The sequence below is a fragment of the Papio anubis genome, chromosome 10 (genome assembly GCF_008728515.1).
Source record: "Papio anubis isolate 15944 chromosome 10, Panubis1.0, whole genome shotgun sequence".
Taxonomy (NCBI): domain Eukaryota; kingdom Metazoa; phylum Chordata; class Mammalia; order Primates; family Cercopithecidae; genus Papio; species Papio anubis.
In genome coordinates this window covers 101,816,978-101,840,055 of record NC_044985.1, presented here as the reverse complement: position 1 = coordinate 101,840,055, position 23,078 = coordinate 101,816,978, and the positions used below count along the sequence as shown (strand labels likewise).

Here is a 23,078-nt window from a genome sequence, read left to right as displayed (position 1 = left end):
GCAGAGAGGAGCTACCTTCTCCAGGGTCTCCTTTCTGCTGAGAGCTGCAGACAACTGGATGACGAGCTGCAGAGAGGAGCTATTGTCTTCAGGGCCTCCTGTCTGCTGAGAGTGGCAGATGACCAAAATGATCAGCTGCAGAGAAGACCTACCCTCTCTCCTGAGAGCTGAACACTCACTGGGATGATCTGCCTACATAGAGGAGCCACCCATTTCAGGGCCTCCTCTCTGCTGAGAGCTGAAGACTCAATGAGACAATCTGCCTACAGAGAGGGGCTACCCTACTGCAGGTCTCCTCTGAGCTGTTCTCACATGCAGTAAACCTTCTCTTCATCTTGCTCACCCTCCACTTCTCTGCCTACCTCATTCTCCCTGGATGCAAGACCAAAACTTGGGCAGAGGCACCACTGGCCACAGAGGTTTTTAGCCAGAAAAGCAACACTGCAATCACAAAACTAGACTTATTTTGTAGAAACAAAATAATTGTGATTATTTTTGGTAAAAATAGGAGTGACTATAATAAAGACTGTATTTCAGTAGAAAACTGTAACACACCCATTATCAAGTTCTGATCCTGTTCATTTTTTTGAAGTTTTATGTCCCTGTAAACTGGACTGAGTATTGGTTTTTCCTGTTTCATTAAAAATTAAAACTGCCCATTTCCCAAGCCCTTCAAGCTGAAGCTGGATGATTTTAGCTTCAGAAAAATCACTACAGCAGATCATGTATGAATAACTTTCATGCCTGCTGCTATGGGGATCACTTGGACAGTTTACCAGGACACCCAACGACATAACCAGAGACATTCAAACTGCAAATGAGGTAAATCCATCAGACTGCAGCTGCCATGCTCATTTCATCTTCTGAAGATGCTTTACACTCAAATCTAGAAATCTCAACTAACTAGCCTCTGGACTAAAAAACTAAGATCATAGTTTGCTCGAAATATTAACCTCTGTTTTTCTTTTGTTTTCATAGATACATGCCATGAGTTTTCTTTAAGCTATGTAATTTAACAAGAAAAACTTACACTCATATTGATAAGAAATGGTGTTTCTATGTCAACAAATCAGAAATAGTTGCCCCAAAATTAAAGACCTTAAGAAACTAATATGTTTTTTTTTTTTTAAAATAAGGTACTCCCTCCGTTATTGATTTATTTAGTTGATTAAATTCTGGAAACTCTGCTCCAGGGAATTTTTCAGTCCTCGGGTATTATTCTCCTGATTGTCGTTGCCTTTATATCCTGAGTGTGTCATAGTCTCTTACATGGTGGTTCCCACCAGCCACTCACTCATCAAATGATTGCTATCAAGGATTAGACAACTTGGATAAGTCAACAGCCTAACTACTCAAGCCTACAAAGACTATGCAATTTTGGATAGTGCTGACTATGTGATTTTACATCCCAGGGTAGCTGTTGATGATAATGGCATCTACAGGACTCTTTGTTCCAGTGACTACATCGGTAGCAGTAACTGAGAATAACGCTATATTGCTTGCTCATACTCTTAGCTTGCTGAAAGGATGACCAAAAAGGGAAAATTGTTAAAGTAAATTAAAATTGGAATCAGGCCTCAGGAATCCCCAAGAAAACAAAACCAGGTAGGCCTTATAAATTACCTCAAGCTGGCTTGATTTGCAAACATAAGTGAAACATAAGCTATTTCTTGTAAATGCCCATATTAAAGAAAAACAAAACTTATCTCAATCAATCAGAAGTAGCCAACAAACTTACATAATAGGGACTTTCCAACAGGATAGACCAAATAAAGCAGCTGTATAACAGACCACCAATCAATTTTTTTTTTTTTTGCTATACTTCTGTGTCCAACTTATAAAAGCCTCTCTCTTGCATTCCCTCAGTGGAATTCCTGAACTGCTTCTGGTTTGGAACTGCCCAGTTCATGAGCTGTTGTTTGCTCAAATAAACTCTTTAAAATTTTATATTTCAGACCTAAATATATGGAGAAAGATACTGTGCTCATAGACTGGGAGACTCAATACCGTTAAGATGTCAATTTTCTCCAACTTGATCTATGGATTCTATACAATCCAAATCCAAATCCTAGCTGGATATTATACAGAAATTGATAAGCAGTGTCTAAAGTTTATCTAGAAACATAGCCAAATCAATCTGGGGAAGAAGAGTAGGCACGGAGAGGCACTGTCCAGGTTGGAAGAAGACAATGAGGAGCTCCGAGAGAGCTCGCCCCTCCCTCCCAAAATGATTTCCGTGAGTTGCAGTTTTTCCTAGTCCGTTTTCCTTCCTTGGAGACAGGGCCCTGTCTGTTTGTTCACTCTATGTCCTTGGTGCCTGGAGCCTATTAAATGCTCAATAAATAATGATCAAAGGAATGTATGCATGCTGAAGAGACCACAGCTCATTTGCACACCATCTGCTCAAAGCTCCTGTTGTCTGTCCTCTCCTCTTTCAGTTTCCTGCTGTCCACTTAGCAAGTCTGCCTTTGTGGTTTAGCTTCATCTGTGTAAAAATGTCCCATGTGAGGACTGACAATGTCAGGGCTCTTCTGATGTCAAATGATAGAAATGAAGTCAAACTAGCTTAAAAAAACTGTATTAATTTGCCAGTTAGTGGGATAAAGATGCAACGTTCAACAGGAATGTTGGTGCTTCCTTTCCATGGAGCTGCAAAGGCTGGTCCTTGGAGGTACCTCAGCAGCTCTTCAGAAGGTTGGCATGATTCCTGAAGACACCAGTTCCTAACTCCCCCACATCCTCTAGTGTCCCCCCAAAACCCAGATAGTGCCTGTCCACAGCCAGACCACCTTCCATATACAACCTCAGGGTGTTGGTTATTCTTTCCTTATGAGGAGGGATATTCCTTCGTCGATGGTTTTCAGAGGTTGGAAGAGACATTGACAGAGGAAGAAGTGTAGGAGGTAACGTGATGACATACCAAGAACTCCTTACTGACCAGGCCATGTGTGGCCAGGATCTTGAGGAATCCGTGGTGAAACTTCTGGCCGATGAAGGCGTAGATGAGGGGGTTGAGGCAGCTGTGAAGGATGCCTAGCATCTCAGTGGCATCCAGGGCCCGGCCAATGTAATTGCGGTGCTCACAGATCTCCTTGATCACCTGGGTCCTCATGAGGGTGTCTGCGAGCAGGACCAGGTGGTAGGGCAGCCAGCAGAGCAGGAAGATGAGGACAACAGCAAAGACGACCCGCATGGCCCGGTGCTTCTGCCCCATGTGGGCCTTAAACAGCATGCACAGGGCGAATCTGTGTCAGAACAGCATGACCAGCAGCGGCATGATGAAGACAAAAGTGTGAGGCTCACTGCAACCTCTGCCTCTTGGGTTCAAGTGATTCTTTTGCCTCAGCCTCCAAGTAGCTGAGACTACAGGCGGGTGCCACCACACCCAGCTAATATTTTTGCATATTTAGTACAGATGGGGTTTCACCATGTTGGCCAGGCTGCTCTCGAACTCCTGACCTCAGATATCTGTCTGCCTCGGCCTCCAAAAGTGCTGGGATTACAGACATGAGCCACTGCGCCCAGCCAACAAACTATCTTGACCAAGTGATGCTTCTGGATCAGTGTACAAGTGGCATGGACGATGGGCTGGTAACAGTCCACGCTGATGCAGGACAGTAGTAGAATACCACTATAGAAGTTGACTTCCTTCAGGAGTGAGACCACTTTGCACAGGGGTGTGCAAAAATCCAGCCATTCACCTTGGAGGTGGCCTAGATGGGCAAGGTCAGGGCAAAGAGTAGGTTGACTAAGGCTGAGTTCAGCAGGTAGACATTAGTGATGAAGCGGCCAACATTGCTGTATAAGATGACCAGCACCACCGGGGAATTTCCCAGCAGGCTCAGTAGGAACGCTAGGGCATAGGTAACGACCACAGCATACTTGTTGAGTGTGTCAGTTTCCAGTCTACAGGGGCTGTAATCTTTTGCTGTAGGTGGCATGTCAGTGATGAATGCTCCTCACCAAACCACATCCATGAGTCTGTAATATTCTGTATCTTCTTCAGTTTCAGTCATGGTTTGATCTAACTGGAAGGTTAGATGGAAGGAAATGTGACTTAGTAGCTTGGATTCAAGGTGCTCTCATCAAGGATGTGAGAGCAGTTACTGGGATATCCTTTGCTTCCCTGTTGGTTTGGCAACCAGAGCTCACCTTCCTCCTTTGCTTCCAACCTGGGCTTCTTGGAGGTTGGCTTCCCAGTGTTCTCCACCTTCCATAACTCCAAGGCCTGGCCTGAGTATGGGGTAAGATGGAATACGGAGAAAACGCCTTAGTCCTAGCTCAACCTACAACTGCCTCCTCTCAGCCTATGTCTCTACCTCTGTCCCTCTTTAGCCTTCTCTATCCTCAGCTGTGTCTGCGCATTCGGATAGGGGTACTAGGTTGGTCTTGCACATTCAGGGAAGGGCCAGCACTAAGCAAAATGCAAGAAGGCAAACCTGTTCCCAGGTGGCCCCTTCTATTATTTCCTTTCCTGTGTTCTCCCTGATTCTTAAAATTTACTAGGTGAAGGAAGTGGGGCCGGGCGCGGTGGCTCAAGCCTGTAATCCCAGCACTTTGGGAGGCCGAGACGGGCGAATCACGAGGTCAGGAGATCGAGACCATCCTGGCTAACATGGTGAAACCCCCTCTCTACTAAAAAATACAAAAAACTAGCCGGGCGAGGTGGTGGGCGCCTGTAGTCCCAGCTACTCGGGAGGCTGAGGCAGGAGAATGGCGGAAACCTGGGAGGCGGAGCTTACAGTGAGCTGAGATCCGGCCACTGCACTCTAGCCTGGGCCACAGAGCAAGACTCCGTCTCAAAAAAAAAAAAAAAAAAAAGAAAGAAAGAAAAGAAGGAAGTGGTAGCAACACCTTGCATTAACCTGTATTTTAAGCCTTTTCCTCTGTTTAAAGGAATTTTAGCCATTTGAGAGGATAAAGCTTTAATCTTGGCCCTTGAATTTCCCCCCAAAATCTACAGAGTCATTCAAGACTTTTCAAATATTTTCCTATTGTGAAGAATTTTGCTGAAACAAAAATTTCCCAGAAGCCCAATATGTGAAATAGACAAAAGCCGAGCTGCTGTGGGGGAGGGTTTGCTGATCTCCCAACACAAATGACCCCTAAAAAGCCCCTCAAAGCCCCAGGGTTCTCTAGAGAACCATCTGAAAGCCTTTGGAAAATTACTTAGATTGGTTGTAAGGACATCTAGCACCTAGTTCTCGTTCTATCCTGATTATACCATTAATAAGCCTCGTGACCTTGAGTGGGGTCTCATACCCCTATAGATTTCAGTTTTCTCATCTGCAAATCGAGGAAGACAGAGTCATCCACCTCTCATTTGCTGCCAGGCCTGAAGATCTATGATAAGTTCACTCAGATACACACATTTTAGTACGTTCCCTCCCTACCAGTATTTGCATTTTCACCAAAGACAAAGTCTTAGGGCAAAGCAATAAACATCAAATTGGAAAACTGTCAGCCTCTTCCCATGGCGAGGTATAAAAAGAAGGGAGGAGGAGGTTGTGGCCTCTTCTTCACCTACCTCCATGTATGAAGTCAGAGTTTAGTACATGGTCATAAGCGAGGAGGAGGGCAGCCAGTTTATCAGAAATCCTCAGGTCCCACAGAAATGAACACGTTTTCTAAAATAAAGTCAAGCCAAGCCATCCTACCCCAAAGAAAATCCCAGCAAGCAAAGGTGGTTTCCAACCTGAGGCCCCAGCTGGGTGTGTCCAACCGTAGGAGCTGCAGCTCAGGGATCAGAGTGACTTAACAACTAGAGGGCACTTGATGAATAAAGGGAAATAAGGAAACCAAGTCAGACAACACATCCCTTCTGAGCCCCACAGTTAAGTTATCTGGAGAAGAACACTTAAGTCAAGGGATCACAGACTTGTGATTAGAGACTGCCAGGGTCCATATGACCAAGCGGGGGTCCCAGGTGTGAAGCTGGGGTTGAGGGTCCGTTATCTGAATTCTCCACTCTATGGATGATCGTTTTCATTCTTTTCCTTTTCTTGAATTTATTTCCATTTGTTTATTCCAAAATTCCCTTGTAGATCACCTGTGAAAGCTTGCAACTGTCTGATAAGAATAAAGGGGGAAGGATTTGGCTTTATAGCAGAGACTTCAGAAGGAGTCCTCTCTATGAGCAAATTGGGGACAATCCAGTGGGAAGGAGGTGGAGGGCTGCACTTGAGCTGTGTTTGGACAACAGGTACACAATCTTTACTTATTTTACATGCTTCTTTGAGGCAGTCTGGTGGGGATTTGAAGGGAAAATGAATGCTCCTTTGCTGCTAGCCACTCTTTTGCACAACCAGTGCCAATGACCGGTTGATTTAAATGGCTCTGAGGCTGGGGGCATAGGCCACTCCCAGAGTCTGGATGGTTAGCAGAGAGACCATAGAGCTGGGGCTGTCCACGAATGGAAGAGCTGGGGTCAAGGTCACTGCTCTCCCCATCTCAGTAATGGAGAAAGGCTTCTCCGGGAACCTGCCTTAACTTTCCCTGGCAGCTAATGTCTGTCCCCTGGCTTGAGTCTTCTGGTAACTTCATCAATTCTCCATTATAACATGAACCCTACTATACTGCAATGATGTGTTTGAAAGTCCGCCCTCTCCCAGCCTGTGAGCAAGAATCCTCTTCCATTCATCTTTGTGTTCTCTTTCAGGGACTATAATAAGTGCTCAATCAACGGTTGTGGAAATAAATAATGGGAGACATTTCTACTGTGATTCATGGATCACGTGTCACCAGCGCGATTCATTGTCTATTGCTTTTGGTCACACACTCATACCACAGGTATGCCTGAAAGCTTCACTTCCACACAGCCCACCTGGTCTGCCTGCCCTTGTTCCTTCTCAACCATCCTCTAATGGAAGTGTAAATCTTGCCTTACCACAAACGTCAAATTTATCATGCCACAAATGCCTACAATTCTGCCACTGGCAAGCCTATTTTTAAAGGTAGATCATACTCTCCTGCTGGGTTCTCTTTTCATGTATAAATAGTGACAGGAAATTTAAAGAGACAGCAGCCACTCTCAGTTTGCTTTTACTGATGTTGGTTTATCGTGCTGTGAGGCCCCTTCCTTACTCACTGATAGAATCGCCATTGGATGAGGATGGTTTAAACCAGTTATGCAATCTATTGCCTACTCTCCCAGCCTTCTTTACACCTAGCAGTGGCCAAGGATACGATTTTGGCTAATGAAGGTCAAGGAGAAGGCTGTTGGGAGCTCTGGGAAAACCCTTGCTTTTCCTACCAAAAAGAAATAAAGACACTGCTTGGCACCCTCTCTCCCTTTTCTTTCCTTTTGCTTGTGACTGCTAGAGCTGCAGCAACCATCATGGGGCCATGAGGAAAAGGGCAAATGAATCAGAAAGAGGGCAGTCAGCCTTGGACATTGCTGAGCCCCCAACCAACATTAGCAAATGTTATGCGTAAAATAACACCACCAAAAAACCCCTCACCCGCTGTTTTTAAGCCACTGGGAGTTAGGTTTTTGTTACTAGCAGCTGAGGGCACTCTTCACTGATAACACGATCATCTAATTTGGGGTCTTCCAAACTTCCATTATCCCTAAACCACCTTTCACATTTTGGCCATGTCTGCTGAAGGGTAATATTCTTTAAATCGATTCACTTTTGTTAATTTAATTTAAAATGAATATGTAATGATTAAAATGAAAACAGATTCACCATGAATCACCCAAAACTGTTGCATTTTTACCGATGGAGCACTTTGCAAAAGCAAACTCAGCTCTGTCTATGTCTCTGATGCCCAAATTTCCTTCTGAGTTGCATCATCATAATAAACACAAATAAGGTCTTTAACCATGGCCATTTCAAGACCTGTTTTCCACAATTAATTGCTTTTTTCTGGTGTTTTTTTGAAAACTTTTTTTCAAGCAGCTATAATTCTAAGGTGTTATGTGTTCAAGGAGATTCATGGAAAGGACTCTGACATGTATAGGTTTTTGGTAACTTTAAGATCATACCATTGGACTGGGTAAGAATTTCCATAACTCTATTGAAGAGACTGATGCTATTATGAAACTTCTAATCAAGATCAAGCAGAACAAAGTTAATTACATGAGGTTAAATGAACTGAGGAGGATAATTTTTTTTATGAATTTTTATTTGAAATTTTGCTGGTTCTTTAAATATTTTGTTTGCTATAGTTTATGAAACTTTTTTTTTCTTTTAAACTATCTATAGATTACAGCAATTTGGCCAAATGTACTTTTGTGAACAAAAATGGAAACATTTACTTTTTCTCCATATAGGATCCTTCCAGAATTCAGAAACTATTTGTGAATATTCTTGTTTCTATGGTAATATAGTTATTTGTTTCCATTCAATAGGAATCGGCTCTCTTTATAACAGGATATATTGACAGTACTGGCTATATTACTAGGGCATTGACTGGGATGTCATATTTGAAAATGTCCAGAGAAGGAATCTATAGGTATTGCTGGTGAAGTCTGAAGTCTGCTTTGGTTTGGCTTTCTAGCCTCAAGAGGTTTTAAAAAATCCAATTTGAGATTTCTTATCAAAAGTTCCAACAAGGCAAGCTTTAAAAGAAAACCTCTGTGGTCGATTACTATGTTTGCTGCATTTATTTAATTAGTCAGGCTGTGTTTGATGAGACTAAACTTATTTTGCAAATAAATTAGTCTTACTTTGATTATGTTTAATAGAAATGAGAGTGACTGTAGAGAGAAAAATTATGTTTCAGAAAAAAAATTATAGTGTGCCTGTTATTAGATTGTAGCTCTGCTCATTGTTTTTCAGTTATTATCTTTTTTTTTTTTTTTTGAGATGGAGTTGTGCGCTGTTGCCTAGGCTGGACTGCAGTGGTGCTATCTCCTCTCACTGCAACCTCCACCTCGTGGGTTCACGCCATTCTCCTGCCTCAGCCTCCTGAGTAGCTGGGATTACAGGTACACACCACCATGCCCGGCTAATTTTTTGTATTTTTAGTAGAGATGGGGTTTCACTATGTTGTTCAGGCTGGTCTTGAACTCCTGACCTCAAGTGATCCACCTGCCTTGGCCTTCCAAAGTGCTGGTATTACAGGTGTGAGCCACTGCGCCCAGCCTCAGTTTATTATTTACCTGTAGACTGGACTGGATCTTGACTCCTTCTAGATTCTTCCAATCCAATTTTCTCCCATGGAATTACAAAGAATAAGAACTGCCCTGTTCCTGAAGACTTATAAGCTGGAGCTGGGCAACTTGGTGTAAATTTCAAGGGAAAACCTTCATGCCTGATGTGTGTGCCATGCAGAGATACCAAAATACCTGATGCCATAACCAGAGACATTTAAGCTGCAAACCAGAGTGAGAAGTTGATGACTTCACACTGTGGACAGTTTCCCCCAAAACACTGAAGAAGATTCCTCATCGTAACGAGTCTCTTACCTTTCTTAATTTCTCCTTGCTTATGTCTACCCCTTTCACTTGGCAGCATTATGCTGTAATTAGGATTTCACAGCCAGTAGCTTCTCTGGGTAACTTGAGGGAGTGTTGGTTCTGTCATATTAAACCCAAAGTTGTACACGACCTAAGAGATCCTTTAGGCCACCCAGTGGCTAACCTTAGCAGCATCCCTAACTCACCTGTTTGTTCAAATTGGACCTGTCGTTCCTTTTATAGAGTTAGATTTCTAGACTCACTCGTTCTCACCCCCCTGTTCTAATTTAACCCAGTCATGGGATGCTAGGTAATGTGATTCCCTGTGACTTGGACTGTGAGCCCAGGAAGGACCCTGAGTCTCACTGCCCAGCTCTCTCCTTATACAAAGGAGGATGTAGAGCTTACAGAGGGAAAGTCTGTAGAGGGAAAGACTTATCTCTGGCCACACAGCAAGTTACCTAGTGGGGAGAAAATCCCAGCTCTATCTTGTAGGCCAGCATGTGAATATGAAGGTGTGGCCTTCACCGATTGAGCAGTCCCCGGGTGATGACACTGTGCTAATTGTTTAACATCTTTGTCCCATTCAATCCCCACATAACCCTGGGAGGCTAGAGGGGAACCTGGGGCACAGAGAAGGTAAGATTTTTATCCAACATCACAGAGGTACCCAGGATTTGAACTCAGGTCTGTGTGCCCAAAAGGCCCGTGTTCTGGGCCCTGACTTGGTGTAAGTGACCCTGTGAGGGCTTATGTCATGTGGACACTAGGCTGGGGGTGTCCCCTCTTTCTCCATGGGGTGCCCTCAGCCTTGCCTGGGTACTCATCCTCCTCGAGACACCCACTCATTGTTTCCTGGGCCCCAGCTGAGTGGAAAATGTGTGTTCTTTGAGGAGAGGGTGCAGAAGTAAAGTGCAGCCCCAGGTCTGGGCCTGAGCAGATGCTGCGTGTGTGTGCGGAGCAGGGCGCCTGGTTTTAATACTGCCTTTCTCTCCAGGGGGATCTCATCCTCTTCTCCTCCCGATGGGTCCTGGGGCCCAGAGAGGGACATTGTGGCCTTGACAGCTGGTGGCCTTATTCTGAGATCCTAGTCAAGACCAGGTATGGAGTGGAAAACCCAGGTGTCCTGCCTCCCAGGCTGCGGCTGCTGGAGTTTGGAGTGGGGTGGCAGTGGTGCAGCAGCGGAACACAGTGGAGGGGAGGGGAGAGGGAAACGGAGGTAAATGAGGGAGGTGGGTGGGACATGGGATTTAGGGAGGATGGGGTCAGAAGTCCAGAGACGTGGGTCTCCATCCTGGCCTGGCTACGCACTCACTGTGTGATCTCGGGCAAATCACTCACCTTCCTTGAGCCTCAGTTTCCCCACCTGTAGACCAAGGATTGGACTGATGGTCTCGGCAGCCTCTTCCAGCCCAGATCCTGTGTGAAATTTATCTTCCCTGGCTCCTGGTATCACTCCCCTTCTATCCCCGTAAGTTCCAGGGTCTCCCTGCTACTCACCCAGGAGAGCCTGGCTGGCTGGGGTACGAGAGCGCGGCTCTGCTGCCTGAGCCCCTCCCTAGTGACAGTGCCTTGCAGAGCTGTCCCAGGATTTACAGCCTGGGAAGAAGTGACTCAGTCTCAGCCCAGCAGCCTGGAGGGGGAACCTGGCTCACAGCGGTGGGGGAACCGAAGACGCTGCAGGGAAGAAGTGGTAGAGGCAGGATCCAGGGCACTGGGGCAGAATAGTGAGATGGGAAATGGGTCCTCAGGCCGGCCTGGGGTAGAGTCACCTGTTGGCCAAATGAGGGCTGATCCATTGTGGTTAGTGGGGACTGCTGCTAGTTTCCTTTTCGTTTTCAGCACTTGCTCCTGCTTTTCTTCCTTCTCGCCACCAGGGGGCAGAGGGAGGCCGTGGAGCTCCGCAGCTGCTGTTCCTGTGGTTGTCTCTTCCGTGTTGTTTGGTTGGGCTGTGAGGCGGCGCTCCAGGGTGGGGAGGAGAGGGCGAGGTTCCCACCACGCTGCTCCTTCCTCTCTCCACCTTAGTGAGCTGAGCGGTCCCCGTGAGTGCTGGTTACCAGTGCCGACCCCCCAGTCCTGATCCCATTCCCAAAAGGATGGATGTGAGACCACCAGTGAGATCCTGTGCCCAGTAATGGGCTAGGCGGGTTTCCCACGTGGGCTGGGGCCTCCCATCCTCGCTGTGCTCTGCCTCCTTGAGGCTGGGGTCTTTCCATGCCGGGTCCTCGTTTCTCCAGGCTGGGCTGCCCCAGAGGCTAGTATCGGGGAAGCGGAGCAGGGGCCTGGGAGGACGGCTGTTTTCACAAACCCCAGGAACCGCATCTAAAAACCAGCACCAGGGATGCCCCAGAGTTTCTGCCCTGGGCTCGGTCCTGCACCTATATCCCCCATGCTGAGGCTGCGTCCCCATCTCTGTCCCTCATCTCTGCCTCTTCCTCATTGTCTCCCTTTATCTTCTCCCTGTCCCTCTGTCATGTTCTTGGTGTGTTTCTCACCCTGCCCCCCAAGTCAGACAGTCTGAAGTTCCTGTCCCGAGGACTCTACCATTGCCACCCTCTCTTCCCCCCTCCCTGAGGTCGGCTTCATCACTGGCTGTGTCCGGGACCGGTATTGCAGACCCTCATCAGACCCCACAATGGGGGCTCCTGTCGCTGCTGGCCGTAAAGGCAGGGACTGTGTCGGGGCCAGACTGGGGGGCGTTGCTGCTCCCCTGCCAATGTCGCAGGCGCTCGGGGCTGAGCTGTAGCAAGGGCTGGGGGCGGGCCGGCTCCTGGGGCTCCCGCGTCTCCGCCCCTGCCCGCCGGGCGCCAGGCCGGATGGGCTGCACTGTGAGCCTGGTGTGCTGCGAAGAGCTGCGACCCGGGCCACCCTGCGGTCCCCAGCCCTCGGGAAGTCCCTGGGCCTCGGCGCGGGCTGGATGCTGGGAGCCTCAGGGTTTGGCCTGTGCGGAGAGAAGGCAGCTACTGCTTCAGGTCGGGGCTGCGGGAATGGGTGAGGGAGGATGCCCCGAGTCGGGAGCTGGCGGTTGGCAGAGCCCAGGGCACCTGACACAGGTAAGAAGCCAACCCAGGACAGTGCCAGTCCGCTTGGGAAGTGTGGGAAGGCAGGTGGACCAAGGGGGAGGCAGGACCAGGACCGGGTGAAGGGTCCTCCAGTTGGGTGGAGGGCTCCCCTGGGTCTCTTGTGCCCTTGGGAAGAGGGTGATATAGGACCTGACTCCTAGAAGGGCAAATAGCTTGGGTGAGGTTGGTTTAGGAGCCATCCAAGAGGGGCAGGCCCGGAGTGCTGGGGCAAGGTAGGGAAATGGTTAATCTTCCTTGCGCTGGGCCAAAGGGCAGCTCTGGCGGTGTCCCTTGATTTAGAGGGCTCTGGAGTTAAGAGGGTGGGGGCACTGGAACAAGAACTGCCCAAGGATGGTGGGGACAGCTGGCCTCTCACCCCTGCCTTCTCTGTGCTGGGTAAGTCTGGGAGACTAGCAAGTGGGGAGCTGACCTGGCAGTGGGGACAGGTCTGAGCTGGGAGGCAGGTATCTCTTCTGGAGGAGGTGTCTGCCAGGGAACCACTAGGCCTGGTATAGATGTGGCGCTGGTTTCTCCCTGGGAGAGTAGGAGGAGGTGTTTGGGGTCACCAGGGATGGGTAATTCCTCTCTAGGTCCCTGTGACCTCAGGACTCACTGTTGGTGGGTCTTCTTTCTTCACCCGTGTCCCTGCCTCCCCACCTCCCACACAGTCACCTTTGACATGGGGCGGGTGCCTATTGGGCCAGGTGAGGTGGGGCAGGGACAGGGACAGGCAGTGGGGCTGAGATGGAGGGAGGAGCCGGGGCTCTGGAGGTGGATGATCAAGGGGAGAAGGAGGGGAGGGTGTGTGTGCCGCTGTGTGACAGTGGCAGGGACAGGGATGGGGATGAGTGTCTGTCTGCATCAGATGAGCTGGTTTCTGAGAGGCCTCTTGGGAGAGCCTGGAGCTCGCCTGTGACTCCCTCCCTCCTCTATCTGTGGGGATCAAGCTCCATCCCAGCTGCTGTGCCCCGACTCTGGCTCCAGTGGGGGTTGCTGCTGCTCGGGGCTCCCCGCTTCAGGGGCTTAGGGAAGAGCAGCCTGCACCCATCACCTGGGCCCTCACTAGAGGAGGGGTGACACCCTCGTTCTTGGGGTGGATAAACATCTCCTGGGTGCTGATCCCCTCAGGAGCCAGGGTTCAGTGGCTACCCAGACATCTGGGCTGCCTGCCAGGGCACTCCTAATGCCAGTCCTGCTGCAGACACACCCCCCATTCCTGCCCCAGGTCCTGCCATAGGCCCAGTGTGTCTCCCTGAGCCACAGCCTGAGCTCCTGCTGCCTGTGTCCACACCCAGCCTCGCTATTCTCCTGTCCCCTCAGCACACCCCTCTCCTACCCAGGCCACATCGCCCCTTTCCCCTGTCATGCTGCCTCCTCCTCCACGAGCAGACTGTCCTCCTCCTTCTCCTGGACTGCCTTGTCCCCCAGCCCTCATTGCCCACTCCTTTTTCTCCCCTGGCCAGCTTTTGGCTCCTGCTGCTCTCCTTGGCTTCGAGAGGGTGCATGTCTTGGCTCTTAGGCTTCCAAGTCCAGCTCTGGGTTGTCAGTGCCTGCAGCTGTGGGCTCTGCCCCTCCCAGGTGGCCTATCTCGGTCCCACAACTGCCCTGCACCCTGAGCCCTCCTATGGTCCCACATGTCAGCCTCAGGAGCAAGAGGCTGGGCTTGGCACCCTCCTGAGCCCTCCCGCCAAGCCTTCTGGGTGCCAAGGGGCCTGGCGGGCATCTCTGGGTGCCAGTCATGCCTCCTTGCTCTCTGCTGTATCCCAGGACAAGTGGGTGCTTGTGGATGGGGCGGGAGCAGTGGGGAGCAGACTCCGGGCTGTTGTTGCCTCTTCTGTTCTGCAGTCAGCTCTTCTGGCTCTGCTTCTTTCAGCCCGGAGACCCACTAAGTTAGAAGTTCTCCCGGGGCCTGGTCCTGCAGCCTCCCCTGCATTCCTGTTGTGCGACCTGCACCCCTTTTGGAAGTTCTAGGATCTGGCCTGACTCCCTCCCCCATGGGTTGGATGACCTCCTCTTCCTCTCTCTCTTGTTATGTAGCATCGGAGACCCCAGAGCTGAAAAGGATCTTAGTGCTTCTGAGTCTTTTGAGGACACAGATCCCTTTGAGAATCTGATGTGTAACCTATGGGTGCTCTTGCTAGGGAGAAGGTACACACACACACACACACACAGGCACACTCACACACTCACCCAAGACACACTCATACACACACACACAGACAGCTCCCTTGCCACACACATGCACATATGCAGGTCACACAGGTCTCTCGCACGCTATCGATGCTGGACCGCCGCAGCCTGGATGCAACTCCACCTGCCTCGGTTTCAATGCCTGGACGCATCACCGACAATGCTGCGCAATGCCGCGATCGCCGCTACATATTACTGCTGCGCTCAATGCCATCACCTGGACATGGGACATGGATAGCGTGGCCTTGCCTGGACGCTCGCGCATCGCCGGACCGCATCCGTGATAACCGTCGCCCTGACCGCCATCACGGACGATATCCAGCGGCGTATCCGCTCATGCAACAGCATCCGTGGACGATAATCGCCACTATTGCTCATCACCTGGACATATCCACCGCCTGCTCCATGCCTGCGGACCTCTGCCCTCAGGACATCAATACCTGGACGATGTCACTCCAGCCATGCCATCGCATCACCTGGACCAGTGGCACATCATGCTGCACCGGACGATGCTTTTACCGCTGAGACGTCACTTGCTCACATCATGCTTTGTCATGCCGCAGTTCCACCGCACATGCTCACACACACACATGCTCACACATATACTCACACACTCATACACATGCTGACACACACACTTGTACACACACGCTTACACACAGTCTCACACACACACTGACAGACACACACTTAGCCACTGTGCAAACATACACAATGTCATGTATTTCTTCAAGCCCCACTATAGCCCTGATTTATCCACCCCCTGCATTTCAAACCAGCACACTGAGGACCAGAGTAGGGGTCCTCAGTGTGACTTGCCCAAGGTCACACTAGAAGTGAGTGTCGGCACTGGGACCACATCCCAGGAGTCCCGGGTCCAGATAAGTGAGGGTTTCATCCCCAGATGCAACTACTGCTTTCCCCAGAGGCTGCCTGTAAGGCCATTCGTTTATTCAACACTGATTCAAGCATTTTTGAGCGTCAGCTATAGGCCAGGCATGGAGCTTGGGGCTGGGGATAGGGTAGAAAGCACACAGCCCGGGTCCTTGCCCTCAGGGGGTTGTCAATCCAGTGGGAGAGATGGAACAGACTGCAAACAAGTCGTTGCACAGAGAAATGCATGACTGGAGACAGTGCTATGGAGGCCAAGTTCAGGATGTGACGGGTAAGGATCCCAGAGGGATTGCACCGGGAAGGTGAAGGAAGTGGCATCTGAGCGAGGAGCCGAAGCAAGAGCAGCTGGGAGGAAGAAGCATTCCAGGTGGTTGGAGCAGCACACCTGAAGGTCCTGGGATGCAGAAGAGCCAGGACCTGTTACAGAAGTGGACAAAGGCTTTCCCTGGCTGCTCCTCGATCCCTGGGAGCCCTTGCACGCATGCTGTATGTATATGGATTGGGAGGGTGAGAGTCAAAGCAAGGTGCCTGGGAGGCGGGGCAGCCATCTGCAGGAGGTGCTGAGTGGTCAGGGTTAGAGACGGTTGGTCAGGGAGAGGGCTGAGTGGGGCCATGACTAACTTGGGAGAAAGGACTGGACATGGAGATGGCTTGCATGTGGAAGGAACTTGTGGAAGGAACTTCTTCCAACTTGCAGGAGGAAGTTGAAAATAACCCCTCTCATCTCACAGAGATGGTGGCTGTCAAGGTATTTGTATTAGTGTGTTGAAATATTTCATAAACACAGAAAAGTGTACGAACTTCCTGCTGACCGAAAACACGCATGTACTCACATACCTGGCACGCAGAGTCTGGAAACAGAACAGTGCCAGCTCTCAGAATGTGCCTCCTGCGCCTTCCAGTCACTAATCCCCCTCGGAGGGCAGCTCGCGATCCCGACTTCTAAACACAGGGAGTTGCCTGTTCTAGAATGTCTAATAAATAGAAGGCACTTGTAATCAATGGAGCACATCATATGTATTCTTTTGTGCTCAATATCATGGTTGTGAATTTTATCTACATTTCCGGGTGTGGTTTCGAGCGTTCCTTCTCATTGCTGGACAGCATCCCACTGTGTGAAGACATGCTGGCGATTTATCCATTCTGCTATTGACAGGCATTCGAGTTGTTTCTAGTTTTGGGCTACTGTGAATAGACTGCTAAGAACACTTTCATGCATGTCTTTTGAAGATCATGAACTCAGATATCTGTTCGGTATATGTATCCCTCCATTTCGATGATGTCTCTGGAAGACCCGAGTGTCTTGGAATCAAAGGAATCATTTGATGAAGGGAGAACTTCAGCATTTTGACGTTGGGGGTGAGGGATGCCTTGGGGATGGGAGAAGATTCTCTAGCACCCTCTTATGTCCCTTTGTAATGATTCTTCTCAATTCACTTGTCCCCAGGCCTTGTGGGCCTCAGGAGGGAAAGGAGGAAGAAGCTCTGGAGTCCTGCTTTGGAGTGGGGTGGGTGGGGGTCCACCGATCACCTCTCTTACCCACCCTCTGGAGGCAGGCTTGGGTCCCTAGCATGGGTAGGGGGTGTGAGGCTGAAGATAGGGCCACACCCTCTATTTGTTTGCTCTTTCCAGAAGGGCAAGAAGCCAGCCACTGCCTCCTTGTTTGATGTATGAACTTGCCCAGGGCTCCTGGCACTGGGACAGAGCCTGGTGCCAAGGGCAGGCAAGCTAAGGCAGACCCCAGAGGGGCTGCAGCCTGTGAGTGGGAAGTGTAGGCTGCCATCTGCAGAGAGGCCAAGGAGTGGGGAGGAAAGGGGACCCAGGCTATGCTTAGGGGCCAGGTCCCCTTGCTGACTGTCCCAGCTCTGATTTTTAAATTCACCTCCACCCCCAAGACCCCAGCCTGGTGCTTTTGGCCAGCCCTTCTGCCTCCTAGCCTGAGTAGCTGTAAAGCCCAGAGCAGGAAGCTGCAAATCTACCCCAGGGATAGGGGATGGCAGACCCCAAGCCCTAGGGTTCCTTTCTGGCCTGGGATATGAGAGTGCTGAGTGCTTCTGCTGCTGTCTGTTTAAAGTGTGTCTCCCCGGTAAGTCCACGAGCCAGGGTTTTCAGGCCAGTGCCAAGCTTCAGTGAGCCTGGCATCCCAGGAACTTAGCAAAGGACCTGGGACATCTGGATACTCAATAAAGGTTGCCCAAGGGATGACTGGATGAATGGTGAGAGGCAGACAGGTAGAGATCCCACAGACAGGAGAGAGAACGCAGATAGGGCAAATGCAAGAGGATGGTGGTGAGAGGCCTGGGTGGGCTGCTGTACGGGATGGAGCTGTTCTGTCTGGGAAATAGTGGCTTTCCCTGCGCCCGGGGCTCCACCTGAGCCTGAGCTTCTCTGGGCACCCAGCAGGGGGGTGCAGGTGTGGAGATAGGGGGTTGGAGTAAGGCCAGTGGGGGCCAGCTCACGCATGGCTGGAAGTCAGATAGGAATGTGTACAGGGTCAGGTGAAGTCAACTGACAGAAGGACTTTTTGAGGTTTGAAGAGCATGAGAAAGGACTTAAGAGCCTGGTGACCAGCTGGGGCTGGCAGAGGTGGCAGTCACCAGGATGCTGGAGAGGGGTGTCCTCTGGGCTAGCTGGTCTTGGCATTCCTGCCAGCATCCCTTCCCAGGAACTTCTGAGTGTTGCCATCAAATCCCACTTCACCCACCTCCTCCTGCCATGGCTGAAACTGAGAGGGATCTAGGGTGGCCTGGAGTCTCCTGATTCCTTAGAGTCCTCTGACCCAGCCTGCAGTCTGCAGGGCCTCTGGCCTGCAGCCTCTGGGTGGATGCTGGCTGTGCACTGGGGAAGCCTCTGAATCCTCACCTGTCTGCTCACCTTTCAGCCCCTCTGCCTTTCCGCTCACCTCTTCCTCCACTCATCTGCCACCTTCCCTTTCTCTATCCCCCCTCCATCCTTGAGCCATGCACCTTTCCTCTCTCCCACCGTCCCCTCACCTCTGCCAAGCCCCATGCATACATATGCCATCTCTACTCCATCCTCTCCTGGGAGGTCAGTGCGGGAGGCAGAGGGTCCAACACATCACCCTGAGACACTGTGCCCAGGGCTGTCACCTGGTTCTAGAGCAGGGACTAGCCTGTTCTGCTTGGGACAGTCTGGAAAGCCCTCCCAGAGGAGGCGACACTTTGAACAAGTTCCTAACAAGTTTGAGCAGGAGTTCACGTACCCAGAGGGAGAGGCAAGGCCATTTTGGTCAGGCGCAGAGGTGCTAGAAGCATGTGGCCCTTTCAGGGAGTGGAGTGGTTAAGTGTGGGTGCAGAGTAGGGTCGGGGGAGAGGCAGGATCAGAAGCTTGGAAAGAGGTGGGTCTGCATGCAAAGGGCCTTGAATGCCAAGCTGAAGAGTTTGGGCTTTACACTTATGTGTAGGCCAAGGAGTCCCTGAAAGGCCCCCGAGAGAGGGACTGATGTTTTAAAGTATCCCTGGCTCAGGGTGGAAGACGACAGGCGGGTGTAGGGTTACTGGAACAGCCGGTGGGCGTTTCTCACATGGCTGGGCCAAAAGGGAATGAGTGTGTGTGTGCGTTTGGTTGGGGCGGGGTGGGGGGGGGGGTGCAGTACAGGTATTGTGTTTACCGTGAAGCCTCTCCTCCCTTCGTGGACCCCTGGAAGCCAGCTGCCGTTCCTCCTCCCTGGCTTATCCTCCACCAAGCCCTCAACACCCCAGCCAGTAGCCCCAAGAACTTAAGCCCGCCAGGCCAGGATCTGAGCCAAGAGCTCACCTCGTGGCTGGCCCTCCGCCATGTCCTCTTGGCTCAGTTTCACCTGCTGCCCGTCCAGACATCACTCCCTTGGGGAATGGGCAGGGCACAGCCTGGCTTTCTTGGGACCCTGGACCCAGACTAGGCATGTCCACCCTACCCTTGAGGGGTTGGATGGAAAGGAGGGGAGGGATGAGTTGAGCTGGAGTCTCCTGACCTGGGTGCTGTGAGGGGCGCCTGTGGCGCAGCCTCCTGACATACGCAGTGGGTGGGGAAAGGGCTGGAGGGAGGTGGGGGATGGGGAGCGTTTGGCCAAGGATGGCCAGAAGTGGTTGGGTGGGAAAGTGCCCTACAGCCATCTTTTCCTTTCTCTACTGCTTCCTTGGGTCCAATATTCCAACCTGGCCCTGCTCTGGGGAGGTAGAGGGGCTTTTGCTTGCGGGGTCAGGATTCTCGGGGCCAGATCCGGGCTCTGCTCCTGGTCTATCCTGGTCTCCTGTCTGCCTCCTTTCTCTCCTTCCGTCACTCTCATGCTCCATCTGTGTCTTCCTGTGAGTCTGTCTTGTCCACTCCTCAGGAGCCTCAAGTCACTTTTCTACCCTCTTTCTTCCCCCAGAAGGCAGGTGGTAGGGATGGCTGGCATCTGTGTTATAGTGTGAGGGAGTAGGTGTACAAGCAACCTTCGAGCTTACACTGAGTTCCACTTGGGCTTGGCCACTTAAGGGCTGTGTGTTGATGAAGATCTTATGTAACCTCTCTGTGCCTTGGTTTCCTCCACTGTCCTAAAAGCATTTAGTACAGGGTGGGACATATTGATAGCTCTTAATCAAGATGTTACTATTGGTGGTGTCATTATCTAAGGGATTTAGTCTAAGTCCTCTGAGAAACAAGATAGGATAGAATGGAGGATTTTACTAGGGGAAAAGCCTGATTTTGAAATGAAAGAGCTAGGGGAGGCTGGGAGAGCCTCACACTGCAATGTAAACCTGACCCCAAGGGGAGGAGAGAGGAAAAGAGGCCTGGGGGAAGCATCCTAACCTCACTGCACTCCGAGGGGAGTTCAGCAAAGTCAACAGGGAACGTGGAGGTGAAGTTGATCTAGAAAGACTGTCCCTAGTGCCAGTGAGATGATCACACCTGTCATCCCAGCTACCCAGCAGGCTGAGACGGGAGGCTCACTTGAACCCAGGAGTTTGCGGCTGCAGTGAGCTATGATTGCACCATTGCAGTCCAGCCTGGGGGATCTCTAAATAATAGAAATTTAAAAAAAAAAAACAAATTAAAAAAAAGAAATCCTGTGTCTCCCAGGCAGGGGTCTGCCTTAGTATCACCACTGCACTCTGCCAATGGCAGGGAGAAGCCTGTGGGGGGCCTTGCCTCAGCAAACACAACAATGGATTTTAAAGTACGCAGCTAGGCCAGGAGCAGGGGCTCACACCTGTAATCCTGGCACTTTGGGAGGCTGAGGTGGCCAGATCACCTGAGGTCAGGAGTTCAAGACCAGCCTGGCCAAGATGGTGAAACCCAGTCTCTACTAAAAACACAAAAAATTAGCTGGGCATGGAGGCGCACGCCTGTCATCCCAGCTACTCGGGAGGCTGAGGCATGAGACTCTCTTGAAACTGACAGGCAGAGGTTGCAGCGAGCTGAGATCATGCCACTGCACTCCAGCCTGGGTGACAGAGCGAGACTCTGTCTCAAAAACTAAACTAAAGTAAACTAAACTAAACTAAAGTAAACTAAACCCAACTAAACTAAACTAAAGTAGGTAGCTGGGGCCCCCGTCATTTCTGCTTCCTGCAGCAGGAGGTCTGCGAGGTGCATTCTTGTAGCTGCTGCAGGACTTTGAGGCATGAAGAGGTCCAGGGCCTTTGGTCCAGGGAGTCAGAGGTAGCATGGGAGGGGTGGGCAGAGGTGACCCAAGAACCTAGAAGGAGGCAGCAGGCTGGGCCCCAGGCTACCATGCTCCCTCCAGGCCTAGGCCTGTTCATTAGGCTGGCTCCTGGCATTAGGCTGGCTCTTGGCTGTTGAGTTAATATCCCTTTCCCCAGCTGTGTTAGTTGACGTGGTGCTGCTTGGACCATGGGGCTGATCCCATCTGGCCTCTGACACCCTCTCTGTTCTCCTCCCCGTTTCTCCTTTCTGCTTGGGATGCCTCTGTGTTAAGGGGGAAACTGAGGCATGGGTACAGAGGGTTCTGGATAGGGGCATTCAGGAATAGGCATTGTGCTCATCTCCTCTTCCCCTGGACACAGCCTTCTACACCAAAGCTCATGCTACGGGAGAATGGGCATCTTCACCCTCCCCCTGACAATAACCTTGGGTGTCCTCTGGGGCTGGCCTGGGCTGGATGATGTGTGGGGCAGGGGTGCTCAGAGCCATTGCCAAGCTGCAGTGCCATTAGGGGAATGAAGCTGGAGCAGGAGAGACTATTTCTGGGCACTGAGCTGAGGCCATCTGCGGGAGGTCAGACCAGGCCAGACTGTCCCCTGCCTCCACTACCCACATCAGCTCCCCACCACTGCAGCAGCCGGCAGACTGCATTGAGATGTGTGAGGCACCCAGACAGCCTCTTCAACCCCAGTCACTCAATATGCTAAGCAGGGCTAATTTATTCCCTTGCCTCTTAATGGGATTGCAGCAAAGCAAGCAGGGGCGTGAGTGTGTTGGAGGTAGTATTCCGCGGGGCGGGGGGGTTGGATCGGGGGGATGGATGGTTTCTTTGTGGTTCTCTTGCATCCTTCCTAAGACCCCTTTGCTGCCTATGTGACCCCACGCTACGTCCCCAAGGCTTCATTCAGCTCAGAGGGGAAACTGTAGCAGAGGGAATGGGGACTCAGAGTCCTTTCTTACTACCTCTTAGTGGGGTGCCCTGGGCAAACTGCTTAGTGACTCTGATCTTCAGCTTCATCACCTGTAGAATGGGCAGACTAGAGCCCACCTCAGCTGCTGTGACAAAGCGTCAGTTTTGGAGTATAGAGCATATGCCAAACTCTGGGACACAGTGGGCAGGCAGTGTGGTTGGTACCTGCCTGCACTCTGTCCTCCTGGGCATCTCCTTGCCCTCTTTTGTCACTCTCTGCAGTCGGCTGACTTCTGAGGTTAGCTGAGGATGGGTGTGTGTGTGTGGAGGGGCTGTTTTGGAAGCTTCTCTCTGGGGTTCTGGCATTGGGGGTGAGGGTGGGGACAGATGAGCTCAGAGCCTCACGGAAACAAAACAAGGAGGGCTGGTGGGGGAAAAGCATGGACCTGACCAGGGCTCAGGCTGGTTTGGCTGCAAGTCTGGGCTCTGCCGCTGACTAATACTGTGAGCCTCCGTTTTCTCGTCTGGAAAATGGGAATGATGACACCTACCTCACAGGGTTAGTGAGAGAATTAAGGAGGGTAAGGTATGTAAAGTTCCCAGCATGAAGTAGGTGCTCAAGAGACATCAGTTTTCTTCTCTCTCTGGAAGGGGCCTTTGAGGTCATCTAGTTAACTTCTTCACTTGCTGACTCGGCCAGGAGCCAGGTGGGGCCAGGAATGGGGGAGAGCCCTGGGGTTGGGGTCTCTGACTTGGCAGGCGGGCCAGAAGGCAGTTAGCAATCATGATAATGAATGCCTTTAAATTAAAAAGAGTCTTATATGATGCTCACAGCAGCCCTAAAGGGAGACCTGAGCAGGCATAATTACCGTGTTTCACAGAGCGGGAGGTTGAGGCCCAGGAACGTGGCTTATCCACAGTCTCTCCATTATTGGTGCAGAGTTGGATGAGAGCCCGGTCTCGGGGTTCC

At 50.9% G+C, this 23,078-nt stretch overlaps 1 protein-coding gene across 1 annotated transcript; it reads right to left on the bottom strand.

The window, feature by feature from the left end:
- Positions 1–2,123: 2,123 nt before the first annotated feature.
- On the bottom strand, positions 2,124–3,390 carry LOC110740943 (C-X-C chemokine receptor type 1-like). The gene has a single exon (XM_031651512.1). It carries the CDS (start codon positions 3,230–3,232, stop codon positions 2,861–2,863), a length of 372 nt encoding a protein of 123 aa, XP_031507372.1. The 5' UTR covers positions 3,233–3,390; the 3' UTR covers positions 2,124–2,860.
- Between the last annotated feature and the right edge of the window lie 19,688 nt (positions 3,391–23,078).

What these genes read in the sequence shown, in the direction of transcription:
- LOC110740943 (XM_031651512.1), bottom strand. Translation starts at nt 3,232, where the DNA reads ATGCTGTTTAAGGCCCACATGGGGCAGAAGCACCGGGCCATGCGGGTC.